Source organism: Rana temporaria, chromosome 8 (genome assembly GCF_905171775.1).
Source record: "Rana temporaria chromosome 8, aRanTem1.1, whole genome shotgun sequence".
Lineage (NCBI taxonomy): Eukaryota > Metazoa > Chordata > Amphibia > Anura > Ranidae > Rana > Rana temporaria.
The window spans coordinates 168686582-168708885 of record NC_053496.1 but is presented as its reverse complement, the minus strand read 5'-3'; the positions used below and the strand labels follow the sequence as shown (position 1 = coordinate 168708885).

Here is a 22304-nt window from a genome sequence, read left to right as displayed (position 1 = left end):
CTAGTTCCCCCCCCCCCCCCAGTGACTCCAAGTGCACCCCAGAACATTCTGTATCATCTTGTGATTCTAGTTCCCCCCAGTGACTCCAATTGCACCCCAGAATATTCTGTATCATCTTGTGATTCTAGTTCACCCCGTGACTCCAAGTGCACCCCAGAACATTCTGTATCATCTTGTGATTCTAGTTCCCCCCAGTGACTCCAATTGCACCCCAGAACATCCTGTATCATCTTGTGATTCTAGTTCACCCCGTGACTCCAAGTGCACCCCAGAACATTCTGTGTCATCTTGTGATTCTAGTTCACCTCGTGACTCCAAGTGCACCCCAGAACATCCTGTGACTCTAGTTCACCCCGTGACTCCAAGTACACCCCAGAACATCCTGTGTCGTCTTGTGATTCTAGTTCACCCCGTGACTCCAAGTGCACCCCAGAATATTCTGTATCATCTTGTGATTCTAGTTCCCCCCCAGTGACTCCAAGTGCACCCCAGAACATCCTGTGTCATCTTGTGATTCTAGTTCCCCCCCCAGTGACTCCAAGTGCACCCCAGAACATCCTGTATCACCTTGTGATTCTAGTTCACCCCCAGTGACTCCAAGTGCACCCCAGAACATCCTGTATCATCTTGTGATTCTAGTTCACCCCATGACTCCAAGTGCACCCCAGAACATCCTGTATCATCTTGTGATTCTAGTTCACCCCATGACTCCAAGTGCACCCCAGAACATTCTGTGTCATCTTGTGATTCTAGTTCACCTCGTGACTCCAAGTGCACCCCAGAACATCCTGTGACTCTAGTTCACCCCGTCACTCCAAGTGCACCCCAGAAAATCCTGTGTCATCTAGTGATTCCTGTTCACCCCAGTGCATTCTCTGTCACCTGCTGACTCCAGTGCACCCCGTCTCTCTAAATGCATCCCTGAGCATCCTTTGTCATCTAGTGACTTCTATGCACCCCACAATGTCCTGTGTTTTCTTGTCTCTCCAGTGCACCCCATCATCCAGTGCACCCCAGAGCATCTTGCATCATCCACTGAATCTATTGCACCCCTGAGAGGCCCCATGTCTCCTGTGTCTATAAGCTTGTGCATCATCTGGCCCATCCTTCTCTCAGCTGATGAAAACCTTTGTCTGTGACATTCTGTCTTTGTAACAATGGTGACCAGGACAAATAGAGGTTTAATCTTCCTACTGGGGGACACAGACTTAAAAAAAAAAGTTACCAAACGAACCCACCCCAACGCTACGCAAACCTAAAAAAAAAATGCCTTTTAATGTAAAATATCCACATTTCCATTGTGCGTGAAAAAACTGATCTGGCAGCAAAAGGGTTACCCTACCCCTCCCCTCCCCTCCTCCAGCTGCTCACAAGTCACTGTCCCGCCTTCTCTCCCCTCCTCTGCGGCCATTTTGTGTTAGACCATTCAGAGACAACGACAAGTGACCAGAGGCAGAGGGTGGGGGGGTCAGTGAGGGGTGATCGCTGGAGACCATCGCTTTAAGTTCAGGGGCTTTGCACAGGTATGCTATTCTCCGAATAGGTGGGATTGTGATACGACATCCATTGTATGTCGTGAATTCATGTCTTATTATCTTGAAACCTTAAAGTGGATCTTCCACCTTTTTTCGAGTCGACAAAAAGTGTGGGATATCCCGCGCTACCTTATAGGTAAGGATGAGCTCCGGCGTGTTCGCACAGTCCACGTGCAGAGCCCACCAGGAAGTCGGCACGGCACGGCGCTGCGCTAATCACAGTCAGGGAGACATTTCTCGATCTCTGCAGCCAAGCATCGAGAAATCTCTCCCTGCCTGTGAGTAGCGATTAGCTCATCCTTACTTGTAGGTAGGGATGAGCTCCGGCGTGTTTGTGCAGAGCCCGCCAGAAGTCTGCACGGCGCTGCGCTAATCACAGTCAGGAAGACATTTCCCGATCTCTGTAGCCGAGCATCGGGAAATGTCTCCCTGCCTGTGATTAGCGCAGCGCCGTGCGGGCTCTGCACGTGGACTGTGCGAACACACCGGAGCTCATCCTGAGGCTGCATTCACACCTGAACGCGGCGTATTTTACCGCGATTTGACGCGACAAATTGCGGCGTTTTGTCCCACGATTCGCCGCGGCGTTTTTTAAGCCTAACATACGCCGGAGGGATGATTAACATTGTCGGCTATGCCGAAGGCCGAAAGCCGCCTGAAAAAAGGGTCCGGGACTTCTTTTGAGCTTCAGGCGTACAGCGTTTCGGCGTGGAGATGTGAACCATCTCCATAGCCGACAATGTTAAATCACCCCTCCAGCGTATTTCAGGCTGCAATAGCGTCGCGCTACAGGCGACAAAACGCCTAGGTGTGAATGGAGCCTTATAGGTAATGATATATGGCTTGTCTTGTCATGGGTGCATACAACCTAATTGTGTTCCCACAATGTGAATCAAATAATGAGTGTTTGTTGTTGCGCCTATGGGTGCCCTTAGTAGTGTCAATAAAAATCGTGTACCACTTAACCAGGCCAATTCTCACATTCCTCTCCTACATGTAAAAATCATCAATTTTTTTTTTGCTAGAAAATTACATAGAACCCCAAACATTTATATATATATATATATATATATTAGCAGAGACCCTAGAGAATACAATGGCAGTCATTGCAACTTGTTATCTCGCATGGTATTTGCGCAACAATTTTTCAAACGTGTTGTTTTTTTGGGGGGGGGAAATACAGTTTCATATTTAAAAAAAAAAGTTAGCCCAATTTTTTGTATAATGTGAAAGATGAAGTTACGCCGAGTAAATAGATACCTAGGGGCAGATCCATGTACAGCGGCACATATGTTTGCCGGGCGTAGCGTATCTAAGGCCTCGTACACACGGACGGACTGTCCGCTGAAAAAGGTCCGCCGGACCGTTTTCAGCAGACATGTCCGCCCGGAGATTTCTGTCTGATGGTTGTACACACCATCAGACAGAAATCCGCGCGTACACGATACGTGGTGATGTGGCCGCGACGATTACGCGGCGACGTGCGCGGCCCTGGAAGGTCAATGCCTCCACGCATGAGTCGAATCACTTCGACGCATGCGAGGGATGGCGGCCGAGCGGACATGTACGGTGAGTCTGTACAGACGACCGAACATGTCCGACGGACAGGCTTCCAGCGGACATGTTTCTTAGCATGCTAAGAAATTTTTGTCCGCTGGAAAACGGTCGGCTGGACAAATGTCCGCTGGAAACCTGTCCGGTCGCCCGTACACACGACCGAACATGTCTTCTGAAACTGGTCCGCGGACCAGTTTCAGCAGACATGTTCGGTCGTGTGTACGGGGCCTAAGATACACTACGCTGCCATAACTTACTTTTTTTTTTTTTTGAATGCTCAAAGAATCCGCGCCGTAAGTTACGGTGGCGTAGTGTATCTTTGGCGGCGTAAGGGCGCGCAATTCAAATCGATGTGATGGGGGTGTGTTTTATGTAAATAAAAGAATCTGGGCCCAAATGTCAGAAATAGGTTTCGTCATGAAAGGGATAATAAAGTGTGGAGGTTTCAAGTAATTTTCTAGCGAAAATTGTGATTTTTACTTGTAAACAAAGTGTCAGAAAAGGCCTAATAGGAAAGCGCAACTTTTTTTGGCTGAACAATTTCGTGTTTGCAGGTACCAGCCATGCCCAACTGCATTGTCGCCGGTTGCACCAGCAAGCAGAACAAACCCAACACCATGAAAGGGGTCATTTTACACGTGTTTCCTCCAGACCTAGAGAGGATCAAAACTTGGTTACTGCAAACTGGACAGGACTTCGGAGATCTGGACGAGTTTGCACAAAAAGTCCTGGATGGCAAAAGAACCGACGCTTACAGATTATGCTCCGCCCATTTTACACTCCAATGTTACCACGACCGCGCTTCAAAGAAAGCGCTAAGAGCCAACGCTGTGCCCACCATTTTTCACAACAAAGAAGCAACAAGTCAACAAAAATGCACAAAAAAAAATAAAAGATCGACCACTTCAGCAAATGGGTACAGTACTTAGTATGTAGTCCACCAGTAATATTTCATCAATTGCCTTCAATATATTTCCTTCACATAAAGGTGTTTCTTCCAGAACAGACATCTACCGCAAAACCAAAGAGGCAAGCACCCAAACCTGTCCGCTTCTTGGCACAAAGACCGCGAAGGTAGGCACTAATATCGTGATAGGCTGAGAATTTCAGAAAAGAGAGCGCAAAGTATTGAAAATAAAACCTTCACAGCATTTTTTATCTTTTTTTGAAGTCTCTTCGGTCGAAATCGCACATTGTTACTGATTCACACAAAATGGACGAAATAAGGAAAACATTCACCGAAAAGATATTCGATCTCACCCTGGGGATCGTCTACCTGCTGATTGGAGAGGTGAGGAGGATTCTGGGAGGTCGCATGACATCACTCTTATCTCTATTAATAAAACACAGACCTGACCGGAGTGGTGAGGAGGATTCTGGGAGGTCACATGACATCACTCTTATCTCTATTAATAAAACACAGAGCTGACCAGAGTGGTGAGGAGGATTCTGGGAGGTCACATGACATCACTCTTATCTCTATTAATAAAACACAGACCTGACCGGAGAGGTGAGGAGGATTCTGGGAGGTCACATGACATCACTCTTATCTCTATTAATAAAACACAGACCTGACCGGAGAGGTGAGGAGGATTCTGGGAGGTCACATGACATCACTTTTATCTCTATTAATAAAACACAGACCTGACCGGAGAGGTGAGGAGGATTCTGGGAGGTCACATGACATCACTCTTATCTCTATTAATAAAACACAGACCTGACCGGAGAGGTGAGGAGGATTCTGGAAGGTCACATGACATCACTCTTATCTCTATTAATAAAACACAGAGCTGACCGGAGAGGTGAGGAGGATTCTGGGAGGTCACATGACATCACTCTTATCTCTATTAATAAAACACAGACCTGACCGGAGAGGTGAGGAGGATTCTGGGAGGTCACATGACATCACTTTTATCTCTATTAATAAAACACAGACCTGACCGGAGAGGTGAGGAGGATTCTGGGTAGCTCCCCAAGACATTAGCTTTTCAACATGTTTAAATCAAAAGGGTTGTAGAGAATTGATGCACAATGTAAATTATTTTCTTTATGTTGAAAGACCTTGGCATGTTTTGTTTTTAATACATAGGACTTTGCAGTGGTGAAGACTTCTGGTGAGTGTGTGACATCCCACACCTATCCCCATATGTCAGGAGGAAGGAGCAGTACCCAAAGCCCCACAATGGAGATTCTACCTCCTTCTCCGACACCTGAGAGAAACTACGAGAAGATCCTAGAAGTCACCAACCAGATCATTGATCTGCTGACAGGAGAGGTGAGCGGTGCCGGGAATTCTGGGACATTATCCAGTAACAGACAAGGGATGTGTCTGGATCAGTGGCGGCCCGTCCATAGGGGGCGCCCGGGCGCCGCCCCCCCCCCCTCCTGTAGTCATAAAAAAAAAAACGGGCCCTTTAAGGCTTTTAAAAATTAGTTTTGCCGCGCCGCGCAAATAACTATGCATTGCATTGCATGGGTGTATGTTATTGTGGCCAGCCTATTCAGATAACCGGACATTGGGCGCTGATTATCTGAATAAGGACAGCTGGTTGGCTGTGCGGAAGTGCCTATCAGAGCCAGCGGCTCTGATAGGCTTTCCCAGTACAGCCCTTCAGCTCCCGGAAGTCTTATCATCGGAACGTAGTGGGCTACGTCCCTTGGATAAGACTGACGGCCGCCTCAGCCAATCAGGTTCACTGATTCTGGTTATTAGTAACCTGATTGGCTGAAGCGTCATCGAGGGCGGCAGAAGACATCGAGGGACCGTGGAAGGAGGATGGCGAACCCCAGAAAGGTAAGTACCGGCCAGGGGGGGGGGGGGGGGGCAGGCAATCTGACTGGCAGCATTTTACAGGGCACAGTGGGGGACAATTGATGTGGGCACAGTGGGATACAATTGATGAGGTCACAGTGGGGAACAATTGATGTGGGCACGGCACAGTGGCTGCGTTTGGCATGGTACAGTGGTGACAATTGATGGCACAGTGGTGACAATTGATGGTACAGTGGTGACAATTGATGGCATGGCACAGTGGCTGCCTTTGATGGGCACAGTGGCTGCCTTTGATGGGCACTGTGGCTGCCTTTGATGGGCACAGTGAGGCTGCAATTTAATTTTTATTTTTTTCATTTGTTTGCGCCCCCCCTAAAAATTTTGAGCACCAGCCGCCACTGGTCTGAATGGTGACGGTATCATTGTGTGTGTCAGGTTCCTATAAGGTGTCAGGACGTCACTGTCTATTTCTCCATGGAGGAATCGAGGTATTTAGGACACAAGGATATCACAATGGGGAACCCACATTATCAGGTAGAGAAGATTAAGGCCCCTTTCACACTGGGGCGGGAGCTGCGGTGGCGGTATAGTGCCGCTAAATACAGCAGCGCTATACCGTTGGATTTGCCGCGGGATTCGGCCGCTAGCGGTGCGGTATTGACCCCCGCTAGCGGCCGATAAAGGGTTAATACCGCCCGCAATGCGGTATTGCCGTGGTTTCCCATTGTTTTAAATGGGAAGGAGCGGTATACATACTGCTCCAAAGATGTTGCTGACAGGAGATTTTTTTTCCCCCCTGCCAGCCCTCTGGCTTTCACATTGAGGTTGCTTATGTAGCGCCCCCTTGCTTTCAGCATGGGCGTTACGCTAAAGTTAGTGGGAATGGGAGAGTTACTTTGCTCCTATTCGTGTTTTGTCTAAATTTGGGACTTCTGTCATCCCAGAAATGTCCACTGGGTCAGTCTGTGGTCAAGGGGTGCAATACCACCTCTTGCCGGCAGTTGGCGCCAGGGGGGTTCTGGCAGAGCAAGTTTTCCCCAGCAGCCAATTGGAGGAGTTTTCCCTCGCGGGGCATGCTGGGGGAGAGTATATCTGTGACAGGGGTCATGTGTTGAACAAATCTTCGCGGGGTCCCCGTTCCAGGTGCGGTATCCACCTTCGGGGTGCGCGCATCCATGGACCCCGCCAGCGCGGCCAACCTGGCCAAAGCTGACCGCTGCATCGAACCTCATCCTGAGGAGAAAAGGGATCCCAGTGTTCCACAATTGCACCCCTAGACACCGCCAGGGTAACTTAGCAGGCCGATCCCAAAATCAACCAGCGGCTCCTTCGGGGGTGAGCGCTACACTGGGCAGGAGTTTTTCAGGCGGTATAGCAGCGCTATTTTTAGCACTATACCGCCTGAAAAACTCCTCAGTGTGAAAGGGGTCTTGAGGTCTTCCAGAAAATAAAATGAACCAGCTTTGTATCATGTAATCTGATCGTGAAAAAAACATGGCGTTCTGTTGCAATACTAGATAAGACGGTATGCCTTTTTTCTTTCTTGTGTAGGGTGAAAATTTAGTAAAGGTAAAGATTGAAGTAAAATCTGAACATGAAGAGCCCTATGTGATGGGTGATGAGGTGTGCATAAGTGAGGAGATCCCTCCAGAGATCGGTACAGGTGAGGAATAAACATTAAATCCAGAGAAGAGTCCCAGATCCTCCTTGTTCAGTCACTACAACAATCTCTTCTTCTCCCCCCTCCTCTGTCAGTAGACAGTAATGGGGAGACAGTATGTGCCCAGTGGGGGGAGTCAGGAGCCATCAGCCTCTTTGGAATGTACTCTAGCATGCTACTCCGATCTGTCATTGTTTGGGTATTACGATGGGTGCGCTATTAGATTTCTCTTGTTCAGCCTGTGGGCTGAATGAGAGAAATCTATGGGTGTATGGACGGCTTAACCTCTTTCAGGGATCCAAATCTTTCATTTTATATGTTCTCCTTATTTTTAGTAATTGTTTACCAGCTGTCCTATTTATTCACCCTCCAAAACTCTATCACTCATTAGTCTCTACTTTCGTTTTCACCCTTCCTTTTCCTCCCGTCTTTCTCCACCTTTCATTTTTTCCCTCCCGTCCTTTCTCCACCTTCCTTTTCCTCCCATCTTTCTCCACCTTCCTTTTCCTCCCATCTTTCTCCACCTTCCTTTTTTCCTCCCGTCCTTTCTCCACCTTCCTTTTTTCCTCCCGTCCTTTCTCCACCTTCCTTTTTTCCTCCCGTCCTTTCTCTACCTTTCCTTTTTTCCTCCCATCTTTCTCCAACTTTCCTTTTTTCCTCCCGTCCGTTTTCTCCACCTTTCCTTTTTTCCTCCCGTCCTTTTTCTCAACCTTTCCTTTTTTCCCACCTTTCCTTTTTTCCTCCCGTCCTTTTACTCCACCTTCCTTTTTTCCTCCTGTCCTTTACTCCACCTTCCTTTTTTCCTCCCGTCTTTTCTCCACCGTCCTTTCTCCACCTTCCATTTCCTCCCATCTTTCTCCACCTTTCCTTTTTTCCTCCCGTCCTTTTTCTCCACCTTTCCTTTTTTCCTCCCGTCCTTTTTCTCCACCTTTTTCCTTTTTTCCTCCCGTCCTTTTTCTCCACCTTTCCTTTTTTCCTCCCGTCCTTTTTCTCCACCTTTTTCCTTTTTTCCTCCTGTCCTTTTTCTCCACCTTCCTTTTTTCCTCCCATCCTTTTTCTCCACCTTTCCTTTTTTCCTCCCGTCCTTTTTCTCCACCTTTTTCCTTTTTTCCTCCCGTCCTTTTTCTCCACCTTTCCTTTTTTCCTCCCGTCCTTTTTCTCCACCTTTTTCCTTTTTTCCTCCTGTCCTTTTTCTCCACCTTCCTTTTTTCCTCCCATCCTTTTTCTCCACCTTTCCTTTTTTCCTCCTGTCCTTTTTCTCCACCTTCTTTTTTTCCTCCCTTCCTTTACTCCACCTTCCTTTTTTCTCCACCTTTGCCACTCCTTGTGTTCAATGTTCTCATTTTATAGCTGTTATCTCTGTCATAGGTTTTTGCTTGCTTATTTTTGTAAGGGTTAAAGGGGCTGTAAAGGTACAGTATTTATTTTTAATTTTTTTCCCCCTAAATAGCTTACCTTAGTGCAGTCCTCCTTCACTTGCCTCATCCTTCGATTTTGCTTTTAAATGTCCTTATTTCTTCTGAGAAATCCTCACTTCCTGTTCTTCTGTCTGTAACTCCACGCAGTAATGCGAGGCTTTCTCCCTGGTGTGGAGTGTCATGCTTGCCCCCTCCCTTGGACTACAGGAGAGTCAGGATGCCCACTAACACACAGAGCCTTTCTCTATCTGCACGGTAGAGAGCGTCCTGACTCTCCTGTAGTCCAATGGAGGGGGCGAGCACAACACTCCACATCAGGGAGAAAGCCTTGCATTACTGTGTGGAGTTAGACAGAAGAACAGGAAGTGAGGATTTCTCAGAAGAAATAAGGACATTTAAAAGCAAAATCGAAAGATGAGGTAAGTGAAGGAGGACTGCACTAAGGTAAAGGAAGCCATTTAGGGAAAAAAAATTGTACCTTTACAACCCGGTTAGCATGGAAATGTAGATTGAACAAAATGCAAACGCTTCTGGCGCATGGAGTTCTGCTTTAAAGTCTACTTGTGCAGTGGGTCATCAAAAGCAATGGAATAAAATCCTTCTGGCATACTTTTGTCGATATAGCGTCCTATAGCTCCTCTGTTCCAGGACACCTCCTCCATTACCGTGTAAGGCTGAGGCTACCTCCCAGATCCCAAGCTCCTCTGCTGAGGCGCACCCCCCCCCCCCCCCCAGATGGGTATGGGCCTCCTGCTGCAGTCTAACACTCCGTTCTTCACTTCACCCAGCCGACAACTCCCCTTCAGTGGGCTGGACCTGAGCTTATGTAGGAGGCCTGCCCCCTGCCATTTCCAGTTGGGGATTGGTCAGGGCTCCTCACATGAGCTCCCTGTCACTCCAATGCCCTGCCCCTCTTCCAGAACATTCTCCCTGGAAGCAGGGGAGGTGCCCAAGAACTGAAGGACAGGTGGTCACACCCACTGCTACACTAACCACTCCCTGCCCCCAGATCAAAACAAGCAGGCCTAGCATGCAGAATAGGCCTTCCTAAATTAACCTGCCTGGCAGCTATCACAAATCCTCACCTCTAACACCTACCTATGGTAGAGGGCGCAACATAGCCCTTTAGCACCTGAAAAATGCCTCAGTGTGAAAATAGCCTTAATCTCTTTGCATTCTAAAAGTGTCTGGTGCCCATCATTTCAGCTTGTATTACACCCACCATGCCTTGTAACCCACTCTACGGAGAAGGATGTCGGCTCTCCCTGACTCTGGAGGTCATCATTAGGCCTCTAGAAGTCCGGGACCTTGTTACAAAAGTATTTGATCACACCAAGATCATTGCGATTTAAATGCTTTTCATTTTTAAAAATGGTGCTGTTTACATCTGGGTAAACCGGAAGGAATATAAGTAGAACAAAGCTGTTCTGGTCTTTTTTCAGCTCTATGATCAGCCGGTGGGAGGGCCGGCTAGTCGATCGGGACTCTTGATGGGATGGGAGATCCTGGTGAAGCTGTAGGGGGGGGGGGGGGGGGGCTTTATCTCCTCCCACTGCTTGTAAAAGCCATCCAGTGGCTATTCAGCTGCTAGGATTGCTTTCACAACGGAGCCGACCGTTGGCTCTATAAAAACGGTAACGGGATGATGCGTTTTTTTTTTTTTTTGAAAACCCTGTTTGGGGACATTGGTGAAATATCAGGAGTCTAAAAAGGCCCCAGATGTCTCTCTTTTGAGACAGAGAAAAGGACTGAGGAGAAATTCCCCAGTCCCTTTCTTTGCGGCAAAGGCAGCAGTGGGAATCTGCATAGTACAGGGTGATTAGGGTACCCCAGGCACACCTGGCACCTCATGTGCGCAAGCCTTGGGACATCTGACAGGGAAGAGAGGTTTTGCGAAGTAATGAGGGCCAAGTGTGAACAGATCAGTGAGTTAACAGGATAAGGAAGATGACCCAAGGACAAGTGAAAAGCATGTTGAGGTATATTCCAAAATGGACACTTTATTGGTTCTCCACCCTAAATCATGTCGCTGTGTGACCATTCTAGACCCACACATGCTCTCTGGGGTCTCTCGTACATCTCAGTACAGGGGGCTTCACTCTCATCTTTATTCACAGACCCCGGAGACACCAGAACCACCCAGAGAGACATTAAAGTCAAGGAGGAGGAAGAAGTACACGTGTGGATTAAAGAGGAGGAAGTTCCTATGGAGATCGGCACAGGTGAGTAATAAACACTAAATCCAGAGAACAGTCCCAGATTCTCCTTGTTCAGTCACTACAACAATCTCTTCTTCTCCCCCCTCCTCTGTCAGTAGACAGTAATGGGGAGACAGTATGTGCCCAGTGGGGGAGTCAGGAGCCATCCGTTTCTACACTCATCTTTGTTTACAGACCCCGGACACACGAGTGCCACTCAGAGTAATGTCAAAGCTGAGGAGGAGGAAGGAGAACATGTGAGGATTAAAGAGGAGGACATTCCTCCCGAGATCAGCACAGGTGAGTGATTGGATAGTAATTGTTTTTCTTGGTCAGTCACAATACCATTGGCATCGAAGGGCTCAATACTAAAAAAAAGTGCATATTCAACCCTTTTTTTTTTTTTTTCTGGTTGTACCCACAAGCCCAGAACTATAAAAACTAAAGAAAAGCAACTTATGCCGCGTACAGACGGTCGTTTTTTGTGATGAAAAAAAACGACGTTTTAAATCATGAAATGAAATGACGTTTTTGAAACTTAATTTTCAAAAACGACGTTGCCTACACACCATCGTTTTTTTAAAATGCTCTAGCAAAGCGCGGGTTACGTTCATCACTCTTTTCCATTGAAACTAGCTTCATATGAATTTTTTTTTTTTTTGTACTGTCTCCTCTGTGACTCGGGGGTTACCCTGTGTCTAATAAAATTGTTATTTGAAAAAAAAATAAGAAACTAGCTTCATAACTTGCTTCTGAGCATGCGCGGGTTTAAAAACGTCGTTTTGCCCACACACTATCATTTTAATTGACAAAAAAAACGACGTTTTGAAAAACGACACAAAAAATTCATGCATGTTCGAATTTTTTTTTTTTGTCGTTTTTCAGAAGACATAAAACAACGTTTTCCCCACACACGGTCATTTTAAATGACGTTTTCAAAAACGACGTTTTATTTCATCACAAAAAACAACCGTCTGTACGCGGCATTAATTTTGTAGGTCCTCTATATTCTTCTGGAAATATAAGTTCTAAACTGAAATGACATAATCTGACGCAGAGTCCCCTCTGGTATACCTATCCCCAGGTTGATGATGAATCTTAGATAGAATAGAGGTCAGTATGCGCTGAGTCGGGTAACATCTTGCTGAACTTCCAACAACCGTCTTCATCAAAGCTTTTCATTGTGTACTGGGTCTTATCTCTATTCTTACATAGGATATCTATCCGTAAACTGATTAAACTATTTGGGAGAAATTCTATTCACACTTTGTAACCTATTGGTGGTATACAGTGGAAAGCTATGATTAAGGTGGTGTGATTCGGGGGTTGTTAGCTGTGTGGTAGATGCATTTTGTGAAGTCAGTCCACGTCAGTCAGAACTGTGATTTAATGGCATGGCAGCCCACTTTTATTAAAAATGTAAAAAAAAAAGTCCTTACACAAATGCAGACTGGCCCACTTTGATAGGTCTTTCCCATGGTGGCCGGACAACTCCCACACCCGACCGGCCACCCAAGCCCCCTCTCCCCCTTCACTAGCCACTAGCCGTTCTAATTTATTAGAGTAGAACGGCTGGTACTGGTACTCTTATAGGCAGTACCAGTGGGGAAGGTAGACATTATTTCACCCGGGACAAAGAATCAGTTCGGTGCCCCCCCTTATGGGACAAGATTAGGCAGAAGTGAGAAACTCCCAGGCCATAGCTGTTGAGTCAGCTATCTGTCCCCTCCCACATGCTCCTCTGTCGTCCCCCATGCTCCTCTGTCTTCCTCCCCCTGCTCCTCTGGTCCTCCCTCTGCTTCTCTGTCCCCCCCCAGGTGAGCGCTGCGGGGAGGGAGAGGAGGTGAGAGCTGCGGGAAGGGAGAGACAGAGGAGCGAAGGGAGGCGGTGGTCCGCTGCCACTGAAGCCGGCCCACTGAGCCATCGGCCCACCGGGAAACTCCCTGTAGTCCCAATGGCCAGTCCATCCCTGATTTATAGTAGTGCTGACTTAGTTTTTTTTTTTTTCTTGTACGCTTCTCTCCTCTGCATCTCTGACAGCAAAATTTCTTTTGCTACAAATTTCAGGTGAAAAATACAACATGGAGACAAATTCCGTTAGCCTTCCCAATGATGAAACAGATGATGATGATGTCACAGATGATTCTTCAGATGAAAATCCCATTGCTCCCAATTCAAATGCAGAATTTCACAGTACACATCGATATCCTGATCCTCCCACACATGGGACAAGCTTTTCTGATCACTCCTATCCCATCCCTCATCATGTAGATCGTAGAGGAGGTGAAGCTGTTCTGTCTGCCGAAAACGGCAGACCTCCTCACACCTGTCCTCTGTGCGCAAAAGGCTTCCCCGACAAGTTCCTCCTGCGCAAACACGAGAAGACTCACAAAGGGGAGATGCCCTATTATTGTCCGGAGTGTGGGAAAGATTACCTTCACAAATCAAGATTCATATCGCATCGAAGGATTCACACGGGAGAGAAACCGTATTCGTGTTCTAAGTGCGGGAAGAGCTTTGCAAATAAACCTGATCTGGTCAGACATCACCGAATGCACACCGGGGAAAAGCCTTTTTCATGTTCTGACTGTGGGAAACGTTTCGCGCAGAGGGTGCATCTTCTTTCCCATCAGAAAAAACATGCGCTTGAGAAGCAATAATGGGAATTTTCTACCTTCTTGGCCAAGTACCTACAAGAGGATTCTAGTGGAAATTCTGTGCTTTCGTGTATTTTGTTTCCTGTCATCTGAATGGCAATTTGATGGCTATATGAAACCCATATACACGATATTGTCAAAAGTATTGGGACACCTGCCTTTACACGCACATGTAGGTAGATTCAGTAAGAGTTAGGCCGACTTATCAGTAGATAAACCGACCTAACTCAGAATCTATGCCGACTTATGTTTAAGCGCATGCTCAAACAGAGATACGCTTAAACATATCTAAGATACGACGGCTTGCGCCGTCCTATCTTAGATTGCAATATTTTGTATGGCCGCTAGGTGGCGCTTCCATTACGGTCGGCGTAGAATATGTAAATGAGGGGATACGCCGATTCACGAACGTACGCCCGGCCGACGCAGTACTTTTACGCCGTTTACGTAAGAGATAGGCCGCGTAAAGTTAGAGCTAGGCCCTATTGGAATAGTAATGTCAAGTATGGCCGCCGTTCCCGCGTCGAAATTCGAATTTTTTACGTTGTTTGCGTAAGTCGTCCGTAAATCGGGATTTACGTCGTTTACGTCCACGTCTAAATCAATAGGCCCGTGTGGCGTACTTAGCCGCAATGCACACTGGGAAATTTAGGCGCATGTGCAGTAATAAAAAAAATGTAAAAACGTGAGGTCAAGCGCCATTAACATAAAACACGCCCCCCTCAAGCACATTTGAATTAGGCGCCCTTATGCCCGCCGATTTAGGCTACGCCGACGTAACTTAGCAGGCAAGTACATTGTGAATCATGTACTTGCCTAGCTAACTTACGGCGGCGTAGCTTAAATTCCTTAAGCTCCGCCGCCGCAAAGTTACGCCAACGTACCTGAATCTACCTAGTGAACTTTAGTGGCATCCCAGGTATAAGCAGGGTACACACGATCAGATTATCGGATGAATTTCCGTCTGTTTTTTTTGTTGCATGTTAAGGGCCGTACACACGATCAGATATTCCAAAAACAATTGTCCGACGGACGTGTTTTGTCTGACAATCCGTCCGTCTGAATGCTCCATCGGACAACTGTTGTCGGAATTTCCGACGACAGATGTTGGATGGTCATGCTCTAAAATTGTCCGACAACAAATGTGTTACGTCAGATCATCCGATCGTGTGTATACAAAGCCTTCGGACTAAAATTCAAAGTGCAAACACGCATGTTTGGAAGCAATGCTAAGACATTAGCAGAAGTTGCCCAATTTGTGGCGCTAAAGTGCTGAAAAACCACGTAGTCCGTCTATTATGCAGAAAAAGAGTCGCCCTTGGGACTTTAAATGAGGTGGTCACAGTTTGCCACTGAGTAACAAAAATAGTAACAGTATAAATTTTTTATTAAAATAGATGTACATACATGAATAATACAGCATGGTAGCTCAGCCAATGGATTTGAACATAATAAAAGGTCATTAAAATTGATACAAACGTTATACAATGCAGTATATACAAATGCACGCATCGGAGAACCCGACGCACGTTTCGCGAGATCATTGCTCGCTCATCAGGGGTGGATGCAGATGGAATGTGTCTAAAATAGATAAAGAGATGTGTCACAGTGGTAAATGTAAAAAACTGGCCCAATACTTACCAATGAACGAAGTCAGTGTCTCCATTGCTGAACCCCCAAATGGACGGCAGCAGCCAAAGTAGTCCGTCTAATATGTCACTACATTTGTGTTTGTGCCGTGTGTATGCATACCAAGTTCACGGACAATGCCCTTCAGACAAAAATCCACGGAAAAGACAGATGGTAGTCCAATCGTGTGTATGAGGCTTTAGTCTCATATCGAAAGGGAAGAGGTTACTCCACATCTGAAAATTCTCATACGACAAAATTCCACTTCAGAAGTGATGTAATATGTTGAATTGTTTTGTATGTTTTCTTTAATTTCTGAGCATGCGTAGTCTTGCTCTTACGATTTATTTATTTATTTTTTCAGATGAAAACTGTACTAATTAAATGAAAATCGGATGTTCACATACAACAAATTTTAGAGCCTGCACATCCAGCTTTTGTCCGAAAATTTGGAATCGACTTTAGAAAGCACCATCAGAAAATCGGCAGATCGTTCATCGGACAAAATTTTACTTCCGATTTTTCTGATCGTGCTTAGGGGCCTTCAGTCCATAGTGCCTGACCTCAAAAATGCGCTTCTGGAAGAACGGTCAAACATTCCCATAGACACACTCCTATACCTTGTGGACAGCCTTCCCAGAAGAGTTGAAGCTGTTATAGCTGGAAAGGGCGGGGCCAACTCAATACTGAACCCTACGGACTAGGATGCCGTTAAATTTCATGTGCGTGTAAGGGCGGGCGTCCCAATACTTTTGACAATATAGTATATGTTTGTTATGGTACCAATCCAGTGACGGAAGTAAGCAAGTGGGTGAAATAAGTAATCGGCGAGGAAAATGGACACCCGATTTTGTATATTATCTCTGAAATGCAAGATGTGAAAGTATAGTGAGATGTAAATTTTATATACTGTATACTACAGTGTAATAGTTTATCATTCTGCCTGTATCAGGCAAGTCCCTAGGGAGAGCAATAAAGAATGATGGATAACGTTTGTTCTTTTATCATTTTTCTTACATGTGAACTTGATGAGTTTTTTTGTTACACAATCATGAATGATCAGAGCAAATAAAGTACAGTGGAACCTTGGTTTACGAGTAACTCGGTTAACCACTTAAGCCCCGGACCATTTTGCAGCTAAATGCCCAGGCCAGGTTTTGCGATTCGGCACTGCGTCGCTTTAACAGACAATTGCGCGGTCGTGCGACGTGGCTCCCAAACAAAATTGGCGTCCTTTTTCCCCCACAAATAGAGCTTTCTTTTGGTGGTATTTGATCACCTGTGCGTTTTTTTTTTTTGCGCTATAAACAAAAATAGAGCGACAATTTTGAAAAAAATGCAATATTTTTTACTTTTTGCTATGATAAATATCCCCCAAAAACATATATAATTTTTTTTTTTTTCCTCAGTTTAGGCCGATACGTATTCTTCTACCTATTTTTGGTAAAAAAAATCGCAATAAGCGTTTATCGATTGGTTTGCGCAAAATTTATAGCGTTTACAAAATAGGGGATAGTTTTATTGCATTTTTATTATTATTTTTTTTTTTTTACTACTAATGGCGGCGATCAGTGATTTTTTTTCGTGACTGCGACATTATGGCGGACACTTCGGACAATTTTGACACATTTTTGGGACCATTGTCATTTTCACAGCAAGAAATGCATTTAAATTGCATTGTTTATTGTGAAAATGACAGTTGCAGTTTGGGAGTTAACCACAGGGGGCGCTGTAGGAGTTAGTGTTCACTTTGTGTGTGTTTACTAGTGTAGGGGGGTGTGGCTGTAGGACTGACGTCATCGATCGAGTCTCCCTTATATAAGGGATCACTCGATCGATACGCCGCCACAGTGAAGCACGGGGAAGCCGTGTTTACATACGGCTCTCCCCGTTCTTCAGCTCCGGGGAGCGATCGCGACGGGGCGGCTATAAACAAATAGCCGCGCCGTCGTCCCGGATCGCTCCCCGCGGGAATTCGACCGCCGCATGTAGCGGGGGGGTCCCGATCGGACCCCCGACCCACGTCTAGGCAGGGACGTACAGGTACGCCAATGTGCCTGTGCGTGCCATTCTGCCGACGTACATATACAGTGATACCTCGGTTCACGAACTTAATTCGTGAACTGACTCTGGTCGCGAACCGAATTGGTCGCGAACCGAGGCACATTTTCCCATAGGGTTCAATGTAAATCCGGTTAATCCGTGCTGACCTTTTTTTGGGGGTTTTTGAAGCACAAAAATTACAATACACATTAGTACAGTATAGTAATGTATAAAGAGAGGACACTAACCTTGCTTGTGATGACTTCTGGCATGGAGGAAGGCAGGTGGGAGGCAGGTGGGAGGCAGTTATTGTTTGGAGGGAGAGTCCCCCTCCATAAGGACATCAGGGGGATCTCCTTCAGGGGTTTCCTCTCTCCTTTGTCTCCTAGCTGCAGGCTCAGTTTTGCTGAAAAATCTGTCCAATGTCACTTGTCTCTTCCTGCGCTGCATAACCCTCCGGAAATGAGAGACCACATTATCATTCATGAGATTTAACACTCTGTTCACGACAGTTATGTTGGGGTGGTGCTTTTCAAAAAAATCATGGCACTCATTCCATTTTTGCATAATGGATTTTATGGCATCACTGCTAACCTCCTCCCTTTCTTCCTCTTCCTCAGTGGAATGCTCCTCAAGAAGTGCCTTCTGCTGCTCACTGTGGAGTTCAGAAAGTTCTTCCGTGGTCAGCTCCTCCCTATGTTCCTCAACAAGCTCTTCCACATCAGCACCATCAACGTCCAGACCCATACTCTTGCCCATGGACACAATTTCCTCCACTACCTCAGCATCAGGCACTTCAATGTCATGTTCACGTTCAGCGACACATTCTGGCCACAGTTTCCTCCAGGCTGAATTTAGGGTTCGGGGAGTGACCTCTTCCCAGGCTTTGTCAATGAGGTTAATGCAGTGGGCAACATTGAAATGTTTCTTCCAGAAGTCTTTCAAAGTCAAGGACGTCTCTTCAGTGACATTAAAACACCTAGTGAAGAGCGCCTTTGTGTACAGCTTCTTGAAGTTGCAGATGACTTGCTGGTCCATAGGCTGCAGAAGTGGTGTTGTGTTGGGGGGGAGGAACTTTACCTTGATGAAGTCATACTCAGCATCCATATCATCCACCAAGGCTGGAGGGTGTGCCGGGGCATTGTCCATCAGAAGAAGGCACCTTTCAGGCAGCTGGTTATCAGAAAGATATTTTCTGACGGTGGGTGCAAACACCTCGTGCAGCCATTCCATAAACAATTGCCTTGTGACCCAAGCTTTGGCATTGGCTCTCCACATGACGGGCAGTCTGGCCTTGTTCACATTTTGTTCCCTAAATGCACGAGGGGTCTGAGAATGGTACACCAGTAGTGGTTTAATTTTCAGATCGGCGCTTGCGTTGGCACACAGCAAAAGGGTCAATCTGTCCTTCATGGGCTTGTGCCCTGGTAGTGCCTTTTCCTCCTGCGTGATATAGGTTCTGTTCGGCATTTTTTTCCAGAAGAGCCCTGTTTCATCACAGTTGAACACTTGTTGAGGGACGTATCCTTCTGTCTTCATGAATTCCGCAAAGTCTAACTTGTAGGCTTCTGCTGCGGCCTTGTCAGAACTGGAAGCCTCACCATGTCTAATCACACTGTGGATGCCACTTCTCCTGCGGAATTTTTCAAACCACCCCCTACTGGCTTTAAATTCGTCACTTGCTGCAGTTGTAGAGGGGCTTCTTTGCAGTAAATCACTGTGCAATTTCCTGGCTTTCTCACAGATCATAGCTTCACTAACGCTATCACCTGCCAGCTGTTTCTCATTCAACCACACAAGCAAAAGTTTTTCCACCTCTTCCAGCACTTGCGTCCTCTGCTTGGTTAACATTGTTACTCCTTTTGCAACATCAGCTCCTTTGATGGCGGCTTTGTTTTTCAGAATAGTCGAGATTGTTGACTTTGCCATCTTGTACTCCGAGGCCAGATCAGTCACACGAATACCACGGTCATGCTTTTCTATAATTTCCTTCTTCAGCTCAATGGTTATTTTCTTCACAACCTTGCTGTCACCTTTACTACTGCTCTGCACTTTCTTTTTGCCCCCATGCTTGCGCTGCACATTCTTGTCACCTGCATTTCCCCTTTGCACATTGTCACTTGCATTTCCACTTTGCACATTGTCACTTGCATTTCCACTTTGCACATTGTCACTTGCATTTCCACTTTGCACATTGTCACTTGCATTTCCACTTTGCACATTGTCACTTGCATTTCCACTTTGCACATTGTCACCTGCATTGCTGTTCTTGTCACCTTCATTGCTGCTCTGCACTTTCGTCTTTCCACTATGCTTCTTGGGAGCCATATTGCGCTGCACATTCTTGTCACCTGCATTTCCCCTTTGCACATTGTCACTTGCATTTCCCCTTTGCACATTGTCACTTGCATTTCCCCTTTGCACATTGTCACCTGCATTGCTGTTCTTGTCACCTTCATTGCTGCTCTGCACTTTATTCTTTCCACTATGCTTCTTGGGAGCCATATTGGGTGTCCAGTGAACTGTACAATACAGCAAGAACAGCAAGAACAGTACTGTAGTACAGTACAGTACTGTATGTGCTAAAAAGCACACCAAAAATCAAAAAATACCTTGAAATGTATGCACAGTACTCGCAGTACACTTCTTTCTGTGTGTCTTCTTCTCTCCACGATCTTCCTACAGGAAGTCACGACCATGTGACAGCCTGGAAATAGCATTAAAATGGCCGCGGCTCCTGTTCGTGAACCGAGGCGGAGTTCGTGAACCGGAGCATATTTATATGAACTTTTCTGTTCGTGAACCGAGTTGTTCGTGAACAGAAGCGTTCGTGAACCGAGGTATCACTGTACATGCGGCGGTCTGGAAGTGGTTAAGCTAGTGCTAAACCTTTCATCCAATTTCTAAATCTGTAAATTTCGAAAACCAGAATAAAGCAATATCAGTGGTAAAAAAAAACACTTATGTATTTAACCAATATTTTTCGTGTATAATTCTCCTTTTAAGGGGGTGTGGCAGGGGGTGTGTCCTATGCCTACATACTTTTGCTAATAGGTATCCCTCAGTCCCATCTCAAAAAGTTGGGAGGTATAAATGTGCTGTATAATAATAATAATAATGGTGAGAACAAGGGTTCGTTCACATCAGATGAGCTAGAGTAAGGTGACCAGATTTTTAAAATGAAATCCGGGACATCTTTTTTCTTTACTAGTAATGGCGGCGATCAGCGACTCTCTGTCCGTCGCCACCCGCCTCACAGCCTCTCAAGTCTTATAGCCAGATTCAGGTAGCTTTACGCGGGCGTATCAGTAGATACGCCGACGTAACTCTGAATCTGCGCTGTCCTAAATTTAAGCGTATTCTGGAAACCAGATACGCTTAAATTAGGCTAAGATACGAGTGGCGTAAGTCTCCTACGCCGTCGTATCTTAGGATGCAATATTTAGGCTGGCCGCTAGGCGCTTCCGTTAAGTTCGGCGTAGAATATGTAAAGGACTAGATACGCCAATTCACGAACGTACGTGCGCCCGGCGCATTTTTTTTACGTAGTTTACGTATGGCTTTTTCCGGCGTAAAGTTAGTCGAACAAATAGCTGGCCTAGTCAATGTTAAGTATGGCCGTCGTTCCTGCGTCGAAATTCGAACATTTTAAGTCGTTTGCGTAAGTCGTCCGTGAATGGGGCTGGACGTAATTTACGTTCACGTCGAAACCAATACGTCCTTGCGGCGTACTTTGGAGCAATGCACACTGGGATATGTACACGGATGGCGCATGCGCCGTTCGTAAAAAACGTCAATCACGTCGGGTCACCCCCAATTTACATAAAACACGTCCCCTCATCCTCATTTGAATTAGGCGCGCTTACGCCGGCCCCATTTATGCTACGCCGCCGTAACTTAGGAGGCAAGTGCTTTGTTAATACAGCACTTGCCTCTCTGAGTTACGGCGGCGTAGCTTAAATACGATACGCTACGCCGCATGAAAGATGCGCCGCCGTACCTGAATCTGGCTATTACTCTTCGGGCCCCGGCTACTACTGGGTGGGGAGCGGAGGAAGATCACTCCGCCAGGGAAGGCAAGGAGAGAGGCAGGTGATAGAATGCGAGCGAAGCTGAATGGGCATGCGCCCCGAAACTGAAGAATTATTCCCTCCGCTCCGACCAGCACATGATCATCAGAAAGGGGCACAGATAATGGAAAAAATACACGGCGGAGCGGGGGGGTGTAATAAAAAAAAATATTTTAATTTTGCACTGATAGGGCTGGATTCAGGTAGCAATTACGCCTGCGTATCCATAGATACGCAGCGTAATTGCTAATTTGCGCCGGCGTATCGACTTTTCTGTATTCAGAAAGCTCGATACGCCGACTGCAGCCTAAGGCTCTTATGCCGTCGTATCGTAGGCTGCATTCTTACGATGGCCGATAGGTGGCGTTCCCGTAGTGTTCAGCGTAGAGTATGCAAATTGCATACTCACGCCGATTCACAACCGTACGCGCGCCCGGCGTTCGCATTTTACGTCGTTTGCGTTCGTCGGTTTCTGCGTAAGGCTGCTCATGCTATTAGCAGGAGCAGCCAATGCTAAGTATACCCGTCGTTCCCGCGTCGCGATTTTTGAAAATTACGTTGTTTGCGTAAGTGAATCGTGAATGGCACTGGACGCCATTTACGTTCACGTTGAAGCAAATGACGTCCTTGCGACGTCATTTACCGCAATGCACGTCGGGAAAGTTTCCCGACGGAGCATGCGCACTACGTTCGGCGCGGGAACGCGCCTAATTTAAATGATCCACGCCCCCTACGGGATCATTTAAATTACGCGCGCTTACGCC

The 22304-nt window shown here is 46.4% G+C and overlaps 2 protein-coding genes across 10 annotated transcripts in view; both read left to right on the top strand.

Annotated features, from left to right (window-relative positions):
• Positions 1–22304, top strand: part of LOC120909855 (zinc finger protein 436-like) — an 865309-nt gene that overhangs the window by 209356 nt on the left and 633649 nt on the right. The window lies entirely within an intron of this gene.
• LOC120909882 (zinc finger and SCAN domain-containing protein 12-like) lies at positions 1418–16057 on the top strand. Of its 4 annotated transcripts, XR_005741377.1 has the most exons (10): positions 1418–1523; positions 3647–4008; positions 4094–4166; positions 4264–4383; positions 5182–5367; positions 7417–7528; positions 11061–11165; positions 11337–11441; positions 13209–13970; positions 15847–16057. XR_005741377.1 is itself a non-coding variant. In XM_040321662.1 (9 exons), the coding sequence occupies exons 2-9, from the start codon at positions 3656–3658 to the stop codon at positions 13799–13801; spliced, it is 1647 nt and encodes a 548-aa protein (XP_040177596.1). In that variant the 5' UTR covers positions 1418–1523; positions 3647–3655; the 3' UTR covers positions 13802–13991. The 4 variants fall into 4 exon arrangements, 3 of the variants coding, with proteins under 3 accessions (XP_040177596.1, XP_040177597.1, XP_040177598.1); XM_040321662.1 differs by lacking the exon at positions 15847–16057 and having other exon boundaries at positions 13209–13991; XM_040321663.1 differs by lacking the exons at positions 11337–11441; positions 15847–16057 and having other exon boundaries at positions 13209–13991.

Excerpts from the sequence above, each read along its gene's own strand:
- LOC120909882 (XM_040321662.1), top strand. The coding sequence starts at position 3,656 with ATGCCCAACTGCATTGTCGCCGGTTGCACCAGCAAGCAGAACAAACCC. Across the intron at positions 4,167-4,263 it reads TTGGCACAAAGACCGCGAAG|TCTCTTCGGTCGAAATCGCA; the intron begins GTAGGCACTAAT and ends CTTTTTTTGAAG. Across the intron at positions 7,529-11,060 it reads CCCTCCAGAGATCGGTACAG|ACCCCGGAGACACCAGAACC; the intron begins GTGAGGAATAAA and ends CTTTATTCACAG.